The sequence below is a fragment of the Papio anubis genome, chromosome 3 (genome assembly GCF_008728515.1).
Source record: "Papio anubis isolate 15944 chromosome 3, Panubis1.0, whole genome shotgun sequence".
NCBI lineage: Eukaryota > Metazoa > Chordata > Mammalia > Primates > Cercopithecidae > Papio > Papio anubis.
In genome coordinates, this window is record NC_044978.1 from 116819387 (window position 1) to 116834194 (window position 14808).

The 14808-nt window shown below is 40.2% G+C and overlaps 1 protein-coding gene across 4 annotated transcripts; it reads right to left on the minus strand.

Annotated features, from left to right (window-relative positions):
• Positions 1–392: 392 nt before the first annotated feature.
• Positions 393–14808, minus strand: LOC101000710 (cytochrome c oxidase assembly protein COX18, mitochondrial). 4 transcript variants are annotated; one of them, XM_009206956.4, is made up of 6 exons: positions 14302–14807; positions 13023–13123; positions 10298–10461; positions 9827–9948; positions 6762–6869; positions 393–3945 (listed from the first exon to the last, which is right to left on the minus strand). In XM_009206956.4, the coding sequence occupies exons 1-6, from the start codon at positions 14632–14634 to the stop codon at positions 3772–3774; spliced, it is 1002 nt and encodes a 333-aa protein (XP_009205220.1). In that variant the 5' UTR covers positions 14635–14807; the 3' UTR covers positions 393–3771. The 4 variants fall into 4 exon arrangements, with proteins under 4 accessions (XP_009205220.1, XP_003898830.1, XP_021794238.1 ...); XM_003898781.5 differs by having other exon boundaries at positions 3011–3945; positions 9827–9951; positions 14302–14806; XM_021938546.2 differs by lacking the exon at positions 9827–9948 and having other exon boundaries at positions 3011–3945.

Consider the following 14808-nt stretch of genomic DNA (forward strand, 5'->3'; position numbering starts at 1 on the left):
AAGACCATAGACTTGCAATTTTCTGAAATACAATACAGATTTTTTGCTCTTTACCAAATAAATCTGCCTGAAGAAAAAAATCAAGAGTATTTACCATCCTGAAGTCAGGTAACTTCAGGTAACTGATTCACTTCAGTTCATAATACACCAGTTTTCTTTATACATGGGTTTATCCCAAGATCCCAGCTACCCCCACTTGTCAGAAATCATTTTGGGATCTTGGAGGAAGGGCCCTGTATTCTCAAACTTCCTGTATGTATTTGAAAAGAAATTTCAAGTTTGAAAGTTTGACGGTGAGAGAGCAACAAGAAACTAAGCACAATATACATTTGAAAAAAGATACAAATATACATTATGAAATCAAGGGGACTCACAGTAAATAAGGTAAATTATGCAAATGAAAGAAGATTCATTTATTTGAAAAGGGAGTATCTGGAGATAGGAAAAAACCAAAGGTGTTTTTTCCTACTTTCTTTTTTGTAGAGACGAGATCTCACTATGTTGCCCAGGGTGACCTGGAACTCCTGGCCATAAGGATCTGCCCTATCCTGAAGCTTTCTAGGGGACCCTAGCCACCAGTCATCACATGAGTATACAAAACACACTTAAAACTCTGCAGATTCCGCTGGATGTCAGGGATTGGGGATAAAGACTAAATACGTATTTCACAGTATCATAGCACCTTACTGTTTGCGTCTCAGCAAAAGTGACACACACAGTGGGAAAAGGAGACTGATTTCCGTTATGCCATTACAAGAAAAATATCTGAGTGAGTACACAGTAGCACACACAGTAAGAGGTAATTTGTAACTGCCAAAATTTTCCTCAAATTCTTTCCTCTTTTTATTATGACGCAAGCTGCACACACATTTCTGCCTCTGCATCCTTGATTGTACATGTTGCAAATATAGTCAATTTGCATTATTTGTGGTACTTATGTTCCATAAAGTTCACAAACACTGAATTAGTGAATACCAAACCACTGCTCCTAGAAAACACACAGGGTTAGGTTTCTGCAAACTTTGTTTTTGTCAACAGATCAATACAAGATATTGTTGATTCAGTAACACTGAACTCTCTGCCAACAGCATTATAACTCAGGCACGAATGAAGCTTATCTAATACACTTATTTTCTCCTTAAGGCACATCACAGTCTTCTTGAGCTTAGGAACATTAGACAGCACTCCAGCAGGACATTTGGAGGCCATTTTAAACAGTGAAATCACCAACAAAAAGAACAGAAATTAGCAAGACATGGGACTAAGTAGACTCAGAAACGATACATGTTTACAGTATAAGAGCTGAAACTAGAAGGCAGAGTACCATTTGTTTGACTTCTGTTGGAAGGTGACTCACATTTTTCGCCTACAAATGGCCTCAAAGCACTTGTGCAAATACTGGTTCTGGGGTTATGGATAGATTTGAGCAAGTAGGCAAATTTACAAATATAAAATCCACAAATAATGAGGATGTTTCAATTCCTTCCATGTGGTTGGGAAGCACAATTGCCCCAATAGGACAGTCAGAAACCAGGACTAGGAACTTACATGAAAAAAGAAACTAGTCTTAATTGCCACCATCTATGTCTAAAATAAATTACTGGGGAACTGCAGTAACATGACAAGCAGAATTCTTATCTCTGTGCGCTGTACATTTTTTGTATTAAAAAAAAACTTCATTAAGTAGGTGAACTAAAATTTAAGAGACATCAAAGAAATGACTAATGAATTTCACTTTAGTTTTTATTTTATTGTAAAACATTGAGATGGAATGATAGGGTTTCCCAGAATCAGGTCCATATTTTAACTAAATGAAAATTTATGATTTATAGTCTTCTCAAATACCTGTCATACTTGATATCTCAACCAGAGCTAATCTTACCTCTTTACAAATTAAGCAAGTAACTGGATCCACAATTTATAACACCTGTCAATTTTTCCTGTATTAAACCTCTATCACAGTTTAACCCTATTAGGGTACTTAATCCTTACAAATAAACAGGTTTAAAATCACCTCAATAGGCAACTGCCCTTCTGGTTTTCTTCTTTGACTAAACAAACTGAAAGCTTAAGATTTTCCATTTTGGGTGCTAGCAGTACATGGTGCTACACTCTGTATTCCAGACTTCTTAAATTACAGAAAAAGGAATGTAAACTTTTTGTATTCTTTCTGAGCAGGGCTGGAGGCAACATCATCTACCATGCTAGGTACTTGTATGCATGGACTACTCTACTGCATATATTTCAAGTCGCCGCCCCCTTTTCTTTTTCAACCATGCATTAACTCAGGATCAATGTGTGTTCCATTAGAATAAGATTTATTCACTAGGAGTTGCTAGAAAACCTTCCCGGTATCAATGAAGTCCCCGTATTTTGAGTCCTAAGATTTTTCTGAAGAGAAAACCATACATACATAGCCTTTTTTCAGATGCTCAAAGAGGTCTAAAATCCTCTTCACCTCCAAAATAAAAAGAAACATCTCAGCCGGGCACAGTGGCTCATGCCTGTAATCCCAGGACTTTGGGAGGCCGAAGTGGGCAGATCACTTGAGGGCAGGAGTTCAAGACCATTCTGGTCAACATGGTGAAACCCCATCTCTACTAAAAATACAAAACTTAGCTGGGCGTGGTGGTGCATGCCTGTAGTCCCAGCTACTCAGGAGGCTGAGGTAGGAGGATTGCTTGAACACGGGAGGCAGAGGTTGCAGTGAGCTGAGATCATGCCACTGCACTCCAGCCTGGGTGACAGACAGAGATTCTGTCTCATTAAAAAAATTAAAAAAAGAAAAAAATGCTGGGTGAGGTGGCTCACGCCTATAATCCCAGCACTTTGGGAGGCCAAGGCAGGTGGATCACTTGAGGTCAGGAGTTCCAGACCAGCCTGCCCAACATGGTGAAACCCCATCTCTACTAAAAACACAAAAATTAGCTGGGCGTGGTGGTGTGCACCTGCAATCCCAGCTACTTGGAGGCTGAGGCAGGAAAATTGCTGGAACCCGGAGGGTAGAGGCTGCAGTGAGCTGAAATTACGCCACTGCACTCCAGCCTGGGCAACACAGTGAGACTCCATCTCAAAAAAAAAAAAAAACATGAATCATCTCACTGATCTTATTTTACAAAACAGTAATATGCAGTATTGCTTAGTTTAATTTGACATCATTCAGTAGCTAACCCTATTCTCCAAAGTTCTGGTAGCTCTAACAAACTGGAACTTTATAAACAGAGACAGGCACTTTGGTTCTATTCTAATACTTTCACAATTAAACATACTGCATTTATAACATTTAAAAGATTTAAATTACTGTCAAATATATCTGGATTGCATCTTTTTTTTTTCTTTCTCTTTGACAGAGTTTTGCTCTTGTTGTCCAGGCTGGAGTGCAATGGAGCGATCTCAGCTCACTGCAACCTGTGTCTCCCAGGTTCAAGCGATTCTCCTGCCTCAGCCTCTCAGGTAGCTGGGATTACAGGCGCCTGCCACTATGCCCAGCTAATTTTTTTGTATTTTTTAGTAGAGACGGGGTTTCACCAAGTTGGCCAGGCTGGTCTCAAACTCCTGACCTCAGGTGATCCACCCACCTCGGCCTCCCAAAGTGCTGGGATTACAGGCATGAGCCACCGTTCCTGGTCTGGATTCCATCTTAATGTACAATATTTCATGAAGTTCATGATTTTAAAAAAAAGGAAATCAAATAACATCTGAATTTCTAAGTCTAAATACATTAAGGTGATAGTGACTCTTGCAACTGTTTTTAAATTATTGGAAAATATGTCATTTTCTTGAAATGAACTTGGTATTAAAGGCAGCAAATATGTCTTTATAAGGAGTTTCTGAATCTGACTTGGTCGATGGTATTCGGCAAAGTTGGCGAAATCCAGGAGAACGCAGCAGCAAGTTCTGTGAAAGACCCATGAAGCTGGAGCATAACCAGTAGAGAACAATTGACTATAAAGAGAAGACATAAATGTTAGCATCTGTAATTCTACCAGGACATCACAGTCCAGACATAGGCAGGCAATAAAAAAGAAAATGACAATCTTTGTAAACAGAAGTATGCCAAGACTGAGCAAGACTTGCAGCAGCTACTAGATTCCTGAGATGGATTAAATAGACAGGTAAAAAAGGTTACAGACAGACCAAAAAGCAAAAATAAAGGGAAAAGAGAAGTATGGAGGGTAGAAAGTAAAAAGAAGCTTAGGCAGAGGCTCAAGAGAGATCTCATCTCCCTTCTTCGACAATGGAGCATACTTTTTCCCCATGAAAAGTCCTGTCCAGCTGCTTACATACTGAAGGTGGAATACTGGAAGCGTGGCATTTATGATGGCAAACTTAGCCTCCCTAGACCTCATTTTCCCCATATAGTCATCTATCTTCCAAATGTTTCCTAATAGCCAGTTTCTCAGTGTAGTAAGGAATGCATTTTCTTTGCCTTCTTCTGAGACAAACAGCCTCAGCATTATCTCCAAATTTCTTTTGTATTACCATCTTGAGCAGTGGTCCCCAACATTTTTGGCACTAGGGACCATCTCATCTATAAGGCATTAGGGACTGTCCTCATCTACAAAGTCGGGGCAGTAATGCATCTACCTCAGAGGATTGCTGTGAGGAATAAATGAGATAATTCATGTAGAGTGGTATGCAAGTATGTGGTCCACATTTAGCACTTACATTTGTTATTTGTTCCAAAGTCAGTCTTTAGGGGCAGAAAGTAGCACATCCTCAGAGGTAGATTAGCACAGTAGTTAAGAGGAGGCGCCAAACTGCTTAGATGTGTGTTAAGACTCTATCACTTATAGCTAAGTAACCTTGGATGAGTTACTTAACTTCTCTGTGCCTCAGCTTCCTCATCACCAAAGTGAAGATTATAATAGTACCTTTATCGTTGCGCTGTATAGCACCCCAATTATATGGGGTAAATAGTACCCCAATTATATGGGGTAAAATATGTAAACCATTTAAAACAGCGCTCAGCACAAAGTCAATGTTAAATAAATATTGTCTATCATCATCATTTGACTTACCCACCAACAGAAAAAGAACCTGAGCCTAACTACAGCAGACTATAAGTTGACAGCTAAGTATCAATCTCCCCTCTTCCCTAGTAACAAAATCCTAATGTTTATTTGAGTAGGCGGTCATCTAAAAAAAAAAAAAAAAAAAGAAAAAGAAAAAGGGAAAAAAAAAAAGACTGTATTTCCTTGCCTCTTCTGCAGTGAGGGATGGCCATAAAACTACGATGTTAACACAACTGTTGGGTGGAACATCTGGCAAGTCTCCTTAAAAGGTGCTGACTACACTTCAGGCACCCTTTACTATTCCTGCATGATAACAAGCTCTAACAGCCATGACCGTAGTGTAGACTTGAAATCACAGGCTGTGGACAACAAAGCAGAAAGAGAGCAGTAGTCTGGGTCTCTCATCTTCATGGACTTGTCCCATCACCCCTAAGCTGCTTAATCAGATTTCCTATAATTGACAGGATAAATTTTGGGTATTTAAAGCATTGTGTTTTAGATCTCTTGTTACTCATTTTGAACTCAATCCCCCCGTAAAACTTAACTGCTTGTATTTTATTTTATCTGGGGGGTTCTTCAGTATATAGCTGGTATGATTTCTCTGTGGAAATGTAGTGAATCTGTGCTGTTCTACTTTTACAGGGTATTTTATGACATTACTACTACTATGTAAAAAGTTCTATAATAGACACTCATTTCATTAATTCTCACAGGCATTATGGTATCTATTTTAGAGATGAACAAACTTATTCTGCATAGGATTAATGACAGTATTATGTTCAGTAACAGCCTAAAAAATACATTTTGATGCCAAAAACATATTGCTTTAGATTCCTATAAAAAATACTGTGGGCCAGCTGTGGTGGCTCACACCTGTAATCCCAGCACTTTGGGAGGCCGAGGCAGGTGGATCACCTGAGGTCAGGAGTTTGAGACCAGCCTGGCCAATGTGGTGAAACCCTGCCTCTACTAAAAATACAAAAATTAGCCAGGTATGGTGGCGTGTGCCTGTAATCCCAGGTACTAGGGAGGCTGAGGCAGGAGAACCACTTGAACCTGGGAGGAGGAAGTTGCAGTGAGCTGAGATTGTGCCATTGCACTCCAGCCTGGGCAACAGAGCAAGACTCCATCTCAAAAAAAAAAAAAAAAAATACTACGAAGTAGTTTTATATATGCTACACCCTAACTATTAACAACAACTGAATTTGACTTTATGTGTCGGCTCTGAGTAAACATAGAGATATACCCAACACAGCTTTTGCCTCCTTAGAAACTTCTAAAGTATTTGTGGGAAACATGCAAAAGACTGAACTAACTGCAAACATAACTGCTTCTTTTTCTATTTCTGTAAAGTTTAATTAGGTATATACAGGGATAAGTTTACCTATTTCACAGAGTTGTTATGAGATTAAATAATACCATACAGGAACCCAAATGGTCTTAGCATTTTGTTTTGTTTCTTTTTTAAGTGCTAAATTCTTTGCTCCAGTTTACATAGGTAGAACTAATTCAATATACCAAGTAGTCAAATGGAAGAAATACTATATTCATGGTATTATGCAAAACACATTGCAAGATTTAAAAAAGGCAAGAAATAGAGACAGATTCGTTACCACAGAAATACTGATTTGGTAAGGGATCAAGTAGTCAGAGGAATTTCAACAGAAGAGGCAAGAACCCAGCCAGTCTAAGCTAAAGTCAGAGAGGATTTAGCACATGCTACACACAATGTTGGTGCTTACTCACTGAGGGTACCGTTGCAGCAACTGGAATCATCAACACCGACATTGCACGGACAAAGTACGTAACATATGTCTGCAAACGAGATATTCCAATTTTTTGTAGAGCAGAAATCTGAAGGGGTAGAACATATACATGCATAAAGATTATTAAAATGCATATTAAATCAGACAAGCTTTAAAATACAAACTGATTTTTCACTGGCATCCATCTACACTTTAATAAAAGTAATATATATACACAAAAAACACTGATTAATCTATATGGCTGATCATCTTTTTATTTTTTGAGACTGGGTCTTGCTGTCAAACAGACCAGTTTGAGGCTGGTCTCAAACTCCTGGGCTCAAGTGATCCTCCCGCCTCCTCCTCCTCCCAAGTAGCTGGGATAATAGGCATGCACCAACCACTGCACTCAGCTTGATCATCCAACTTTTAAAAACCTTAATAACTGGCCTAGGTGGAAGGATCACTCTAGTCCAGAAGTTTGAGACTACAGTGAGCTATGATTATGCCACTGCACTCCAGCCTGGGCAATAGAGCAAGATCTTGTCTCTTAAAAACAACAACAACAACAACAACAAAAAATCACTTACTAATTATGTCAAATTCTTAAATTCTTAAATGACACTTTTTTGGCACAAAGTGTCAAAAAACAAGGGCAATGATTTAAATGGTAGCTATTGTCACAGCATTCTTCAAGCTCCACTTAACAATGATTTATATGGTAGCTACTGTCACAGGATTCTTCAGGCTCCACTTCAGAATTCTGCACAAGGCTGGGGGCCTGTAATCTCAGCGCTGTGGGAGGCCCAGGCAGGCCGATTGTTTGAGCTCAGAAGTTTGAGACCAGCCTAGGCAACTAGGCAACATAGTGAAACCGTCTCTACAAAATATACAAAAATTAGCTGGGTGTGGTGGCATCCCTGTAGTCCCAGCTATTTGGGAGGGAGACTGAGGTGGGAGGATCGCTTGAGCCTGGAAGGCACAGTGAGCTGAGATCATGCCATTGTACTCCAGTCTAGGAGACAGAGTAAGACTGTTTCCAAATAAAAAAAAAAGGAGGAAAAAAAAAAAAACAAACCAAACTTCTGCATAATTATGACTCTAGAGCCAAACTACATAGTTTTACATTTTTATGCCTCACTTTCTCTGCATTAAAAAAGGATAATATTTAGCTCACAGGGTTATTCTAAGAAGTAAATGAGTTGACTTATGTAAATTGCTTATAACAATGCCTATGGTCAGGCACAGTGGCTCACATCTGTAATCCCAGCACTTTGGGAAGCTGAGGCAGGCGGATCACTTGAGGTCAGGAGTTCCAGACCAGTCTGGCCAACATGGTAAAACCCAGTCTCTACTAAAAATACAAAAAATTAGCTGGGTGTGATGGCGGGCACCTGTAATCCCAGCTACTTGGGAGGCTGAGGCAAGAGAATCGCTTGAACCTAGGAGGTGGAGGTTGCAGTGAGTGGAGATCACACCAGTGTACTCCAGCCTAGGAAACAGAATGAGACTCTGTCTCAAGAAAAAACAAATAAACAAACAAAAAAACAAACAAAATGCCTTGAACACAGTGTATGTTAAGTAAGAATAAGCTTTTAATAAGCTTTTATTTTTCTTTTAGAGATGAGGTCTCTCTCTTGATCTCCTGACCTCGGGATCCGCCCGTCTTGGCCTCCCAAAGTGCTGGGATTACAGGCTTGAGCCACCGCGCCCGGAGATGAGGTCTCTCTCTCTGTTGCCCAGGCTGGAGTACAGTGGTAGGATCACAACTCACTGCAGCCTCCATCTCTTGGGCTCAAGCAATCCTCCTGACTCAGCTTCGAGTAGCTGGAACTAGAGGCACATGCCACCATGCCCCACTATGAAAACACTTTCATTAGTCTTTAGAAGACATAGAGGAAAAGACTAGGGGATTGACATTGATTCAGTGTAACCTCGTGCTTATCACTTCCTTCTTTCTAACAAATATTCACTGAATACCAACCACAGGGGACGGTGCTAGTGCTCTTAGGGAAACATATTTGGACTACAGGTAGAGTCTTTCCTTAAGAAACTTTCACTCAAGGCCTTATATTATATCATCTTCATTTTCCTCATCTGAAAGAATAAGGAGTGTATTAGATTTCACAAACAGGGATCAGAGGTCATGAGGTCTGGGAGATCTCTCCTGAGGTAAATCATTTTTAAGATTTCTTCCAGTTCAGTCTGTTCTACTCAGAGTCTGAGAATAATTTATGAAATTATATTCATGCTTTCCCTAAACTGCTGAGTAAAGCAGCCTGTGATAAGGGTTAAGACATGACTGAGAGAGCTGGGTCCCAGCACTTTGGGAGGCCGAGGTGGGTGGATCACCTGAGGTTAGGAGGTCGAGACCAGCCTGGCCAACATGGTGAAACCCTGTCTCTACTAAAAATACAAAAAATTAGCTGGGTATGGTGGCGTGCACCTGTAATCCCAGCTACTCAGGAGGCAGAGGTTGCAGTGAGCCAAGACCGTGCCATTACACTCCAGTCTGGGCAACAAGAGCGAAACTCCATCTGAAACGGAAAAAAAAAAAAAAAAAAAAAAAGACATGACTGAGAGGTCACATTTTCTATGTGTATGTTTTTCCCATTTCATCTTACAAAGACATTCAATGACTTCTTTAAGGTCATAAAGCAAGAAAATAGCAGTCAGGGCCTGACTGTGTTCCCCGCCTACAAATTTACATATTAAATAACACACACCCAACACCAGTCTATTGTAAGAATACAACCAGATTGACTAGGCATCTTCATTACTGTTTTTACCAAAAGCAAATCACAAAATTCTATGTATCAGAATCATACAATTTTGAAGCTGAAAGAGACTTGGAAGTGTACTAATTCAGTGCTTTTACTTTAATTTCGAGAGTTCTGAGGCCCACAGAGGCCTAGGCCAATGCCTGACGTGGAACCAGGAACAAAGGGATCTCACTTCTAACTCAGAGCTATCTTCACCAACTCAAACAAAAATAGATTTGAAGTCAGAACAGCAGCAACAAAAATCCCAATAAATGGCAAACAAATTTCATTTAAAACTACTGACCTCCACTATTAACAAATTGATGACGCCAACAGAGATAGGCAGAATCCAAGTGGAGTCCGGTGCAGTGAGGTCAGGAAACCACAGAATACCACCAGTAGCTAACTGTTCCTGAACAGAAAAACCTGCTAAAATAGTTTTATAAATAAAACAACAGAAGTCCTAAAAACAGCAGAGAAAAATATATAAGACATAAATAAGTAGTCTGACAATTCCAACAGTGTCCCTCACAGGAAAGATCTGCACTAGATTTATTCCAGTTTTTCACTCACAATATATCTATTTTTTTCTCAATACAAAATGTTGTCCTCAACACAATCTGTTTACACTTAAGACTTTAAATTCTATGCTCTTATAAGGAAGATATTGAACATATCCTAATTGTGAAAAGTATGCTTTTTTTTTTTTTTTTTTTTTTCAGTACAAAGACAATGTTAAAGAACTTCTCTGGGAGAAGACTTATATAATAGTTACCTTCTGAATGTGCTGCCCCGGTGCTTAAATTCCGGAGAGCAAAAGACATGAAGATCCACATTGGAAGCTGAATCCAAACCAACACAGTGGCTTTGAAAGGGTGGCAGTTATCTCGCACATATAGTTCTGAAATTATCCTCTTCATATTCTTTAGATAAGTGAGCCTAGATTGAGGTTAGTGGAAAAAAAAGGGAAAGAGGAAATGTCATCTAAGAATCATGCTTTATTTCCATAGCACAAATAGTGCCTGCTGTAGTTATTAGCTAAAGGATTTGTATAAGGGTTTCAGCTGTCACAGGCATGTTGAGGGGTTCCCTAAAGAACAGGCAAATAAAGCCTTTTATCAAAACTTCTACAATATGGTAAATAAGTTACATAACAATCTGAAATTGTCAGACTACAGGCTTTGTCTCTGGTGGTCTTTGGCTGATTAGGCTTTTAAAGTAAATTTCACTACTGACATGGTATAACTACAATTAATATTGGAAATACGGAAGCTAAAAGCAAACTTTAATCAAATCTCTCCACTCCAGCCAAACTTAATCACTTCATCTCTGAATATACCTTTTGGAGCTATGTGGTTTTATACTGTGTATGCTCTTGGCCTGTCAAAATAGTCTCCATTTTTCAATCAACTATCTCACAAAGATATTTTTAACCTGTTTCTCTGTTAACCATTAGTTACTACTGTTTTTTTTCCTGAAATTTTACTTTTTAGAATAGTCTTCCTTCAGGTCCAAGAGAATATGAGTTAAAAAACAGAAACTAAAGTATTCTTGAGGGGAAAGTCTTCTATTTTATTCATCTTTAAATCTCCTGTATCATACATTTTGTACAGAGGAGGCATTCAATAGTTTTTCTGAATTTAGTCAAATTATAGTGTATAATAAGACAGTACACAAAGACATTCTAGGTCCTTCATAATTTCACATCTGCCTATTCTTCCAATTTTATCTCGTTACTCCTCTAGACACCTGCATATTCTGGCCCCTGAATGACTTTAGTTCGTCCAACAAATCAGACTTCCGCATAGGCATGCCTTTGGAAGTACTGTATTATATCATCTGTGTGGAAAGCCCACTTTCCTGGCTGTCCATCTGACACACTGTCTTTCACCTTTGAAGACTCAATACTATTGAATGCAGGAAGCTGGCCAACACTGTGGCTTGCACTTGTAATCCCATCTACTTGGGAGGCTGAAGTGGGAGGATTGCTTGAGGCCAGGAGTTTGAGACTGGCGTGAGCAACACAAGGAGACTGTCTTGTTCAAAAAAAAAAAAAAAAAAGAAAATGCCAGAAGCCCTCAGATGTCTCCTCCTAGAAAGAAACATCTCTAAGGATGTATCTGGACAACCATCCTGCCAGTACGGCTTAAGCAAAGTGCCACAAGTCTTATCTAGGCTGCGTTGATAACCCAGGCAAGCAGCTATTAATCTGGTTCTTTTGGCCTATGGCTGAAGCTTTCAACTTCTTTGATCAGTAAAATTTCAAAACTATAGTTCTGTCAACTTTTAATTTTTACCAAATAAAGACATTAAACTATCACCACGATTTTTTAAAATGTCAGATCTTTTTAACACTAAATAAAGGACACAATCTCATATTAAAAATAGTTGGGAAATTTACACCTATATAAAAATATACGGTTAATAATATATACATAACACAGATTGATACCACAAAGCCCTTTTTCATTGCTTAAAAAGGAGAATAATTTGTCATAGTCTAATAAGGATCAGAGTTTGGGAAACTGATTAAGGAAGGAGTTGATTGAAGCAGGAAGGCTTGTAAGTTCCCAGTAAATGAATGCAGACATCCTTAGTCACAACCAAGCACCCTTAGATTGGGACTTTCCAAGAACCCAGGCAGACAAATGCACAGAATAACCACAAAGGATGGACAGTACCTTAGCTATCAAAGTGTTTCTACTGTGGCACTTACGTTTTCTACCTCCTCTTTCCTGTGGGCTATTACCTGCTGTATCTTTTCCAAATGGTCAAGATTGTAAACAACCTGCGTCATTTGTTGACAAATATCACAAAAAAATGGCAAAGTACCTTCATCCTGCGAAGCCTGCCCTGACTTTCCTTGATGATCTAGCTCCTTGTACATAATCTTTATAGAGTAGTTCACTGACATTATTATTTGATTACAGGTCTGTCTTTTTCAATAGGCTGGAATCCCTAAAGAATAGGAACATGCTCTTATCTTTGTCCATTTATTTCTTTGCTTTCAGTCCAGCATATGAAACTATCATGCCATATTAATAACTTATGAAAATATAAAAGAGTAGGCCAGGTGCGGTGGCTCACACCTGTAATCCCAGCACTTTGGGAGGCTGAAGAGGGTGGATTACCTGAGGTCAGGAGTTCGAGACCAGCCTGACCAACATGCAGAAACCCCGTCTCTGCTGAAAATACAAAATTAGTCGGGTGTGGTGGTGTATGCCTGTTAATCCCAGCTACTCAGGAGGCTGAGGGAGGAGAATCACTTGAACCCGGGAGGCAGAGGTTGTGATGAGCCAAGATCGCACCATTGCACTCCAGCCTGGGTAACAAGAGCGAAACTCTGTCTCAAAAAAAAAAAAAAAATATATATATATATATATATATGTAAAAGAAATACTTTACTGTCAAAACTACAGAATACTCAAACTTATAATTAACATCACTATTTATGTGTGTGTGTGTGTGTGTGCGCTCTTACATGGATATAATTTGCTTACCTGGCAACTCTTTCGGACCACCCCAACTGATTTGCACGAACTACAACTTCTTGGTTAAGATGCCTGGCAATAGCTTTTATTTCTGGCTGCAAATTTTCCACCTAGCTAAAAAATAGGTTTTGTTATGAGCATATAAAAGATCTTTATTCACAATCACTCAGAATTTTTCACATTATTTCCTCGAGTCATTTAAAAATGTAGTTTACTGATCATGTCAAGAAACCTTAAGTCTAAGCACACGATGTTAATTTGCTTAAAATGTCCTCAGTCACAACCAAATTCACAATGTATACTTATCCATGTGATCCTGGGTAAGTAACTTAACCTCTAAAATCAGGTTCCCTCACATATAAAATATATAACAGCACCTACTTCACAGGGTTATAAGTATTAGATGAGAACTGCACCCTGAGCTTTACTGTTCCATCTTTAGATTTCCTAGTAATGTAAGCGGAGAAAACAGCTATCTGTTAAGAACCTTCCACTGCGATAGCCACAAATCAAAAACAAAAATAGCATTTATTCCTGCCCTGTGTTCATTCTTCCTGTAAAATGGCTCACTGCCTTAATGTTGCTGCTGATTCCATTCCTGTTTTGTTTCCGGTTTTTTTCCCCCATGCTCACAACTTGAAAACATGAAAGCCACTATTTTTGAAATATCCCATTTGAATAATCAAGCACTTGAACCCGTATTATCTGACTTGCTCTGATAATGTTGTGAAGTAGGCAAGGAAGGTACTGCTATCCTTATTCCTCAGAAAAAAGGATTCAGCAGTAAAAGTTCAAGTGACTGCGACCGACCAGACACAGTCTTAGTCGGGCCTGGACAGGAATCAAGTTCGCAAACTGTTAGTCCAGTAGTTTCTTCCTAATAAAAAAGATCAGCTGGAATACTTTGGGACGAAAGACGCTGCAGACATACTGGCTGTTAAAACTTTTAAGGCATGAATTTTATAGGTTTCGCCAACACAACTTCTTCTGCGACTGATTTCTTTGACTCCGTCCCCCGAGAGCAAGTATAGTAACCACTTGTGCTTGGAGTACAAATCCAGTAGGACAAACGAAATGACAGGTACATGTATCACAAAATATTTAACACACCTAATGCTAGTTAAATTATTTTTAACGCTAAAATGGTCACAATGAAATGGTCACGATGATTAAGCATTAAGCACTGCAACAGGCAACATCGTGGGATCGAAAACCCTGAGTGAATGTCGGCCTTCCTACGCCGCAGGTGTTGCGGCGCAGGGTACGCGCACGGCTCGGCGCCCCTCACCTTGGCCAGGATGTAGTGCTGGTAGGCGGCCAAAGGCAGCGTGACAGCACCCCGCAGGGCCACGGTGGAGAGCAGAATGCTGCCCCACCAGGGCAGGCCCGTGGTGGCCTGCACGCCGAGCAGTACTTCTTCCGCAACCCGCACCGGCGAAGACGCGGCCAGGGCCTCGTACCAGCCGTTCGCATGGACTGCACAGACTGGTGCCACTGCCCACACTGAGGGAGTGGGGCGTTTGGCGCCGCTCGTAGGAACCGGCGCAAGCGCCGGGTCCCTAGCCCGCAGCTGCAGGGCAGGGAGCGGCCGCAGCCACCGACCGCCGAGTCGGCACAGCATTTCTGCACGACGGCAGAGCCCGGAACCCGGGTTTCACAATCCTGCCGACATACACCAGCCAGCCAAAGCTGTTAACGCGCACGCTTCTGCAACAGCGGGCATAAACCGCAGGCGCATCCGCCTGCAGCCGCGATTGACCTTCCCAGTCAAGCCGGTGACGTCTTGCGTCGCAGT

What these genes read in the sequence shown, in the direction of transcription:
- LOC101000710 (XM_003898781.5), bottom strand. Translation starts at nt 14,634, where the DNA reads ATGCTGTGCCGACTCGGCGGTCGGTGGCTGCGGCCGCTCCCTGCCCTG. An exon ending in AGCACTACATCCTGGCCAAG is followed by an intron (nt 13,124 to 14,301) that starts GTGAGGGGCGCC and finishes TTTTTTAGCTAG; the next exon opens with GTGGAAAATTTGCAGCCAGA. An exon ending in CGGGGCAGCACATTCAGAAG is followed by an intron (nt 9,952 to 10,297) that starts GTAACTATTATA and finishes AAACTATTTTAG; the next exon opens with CAGGTTTTTCTGTTCAGGAA.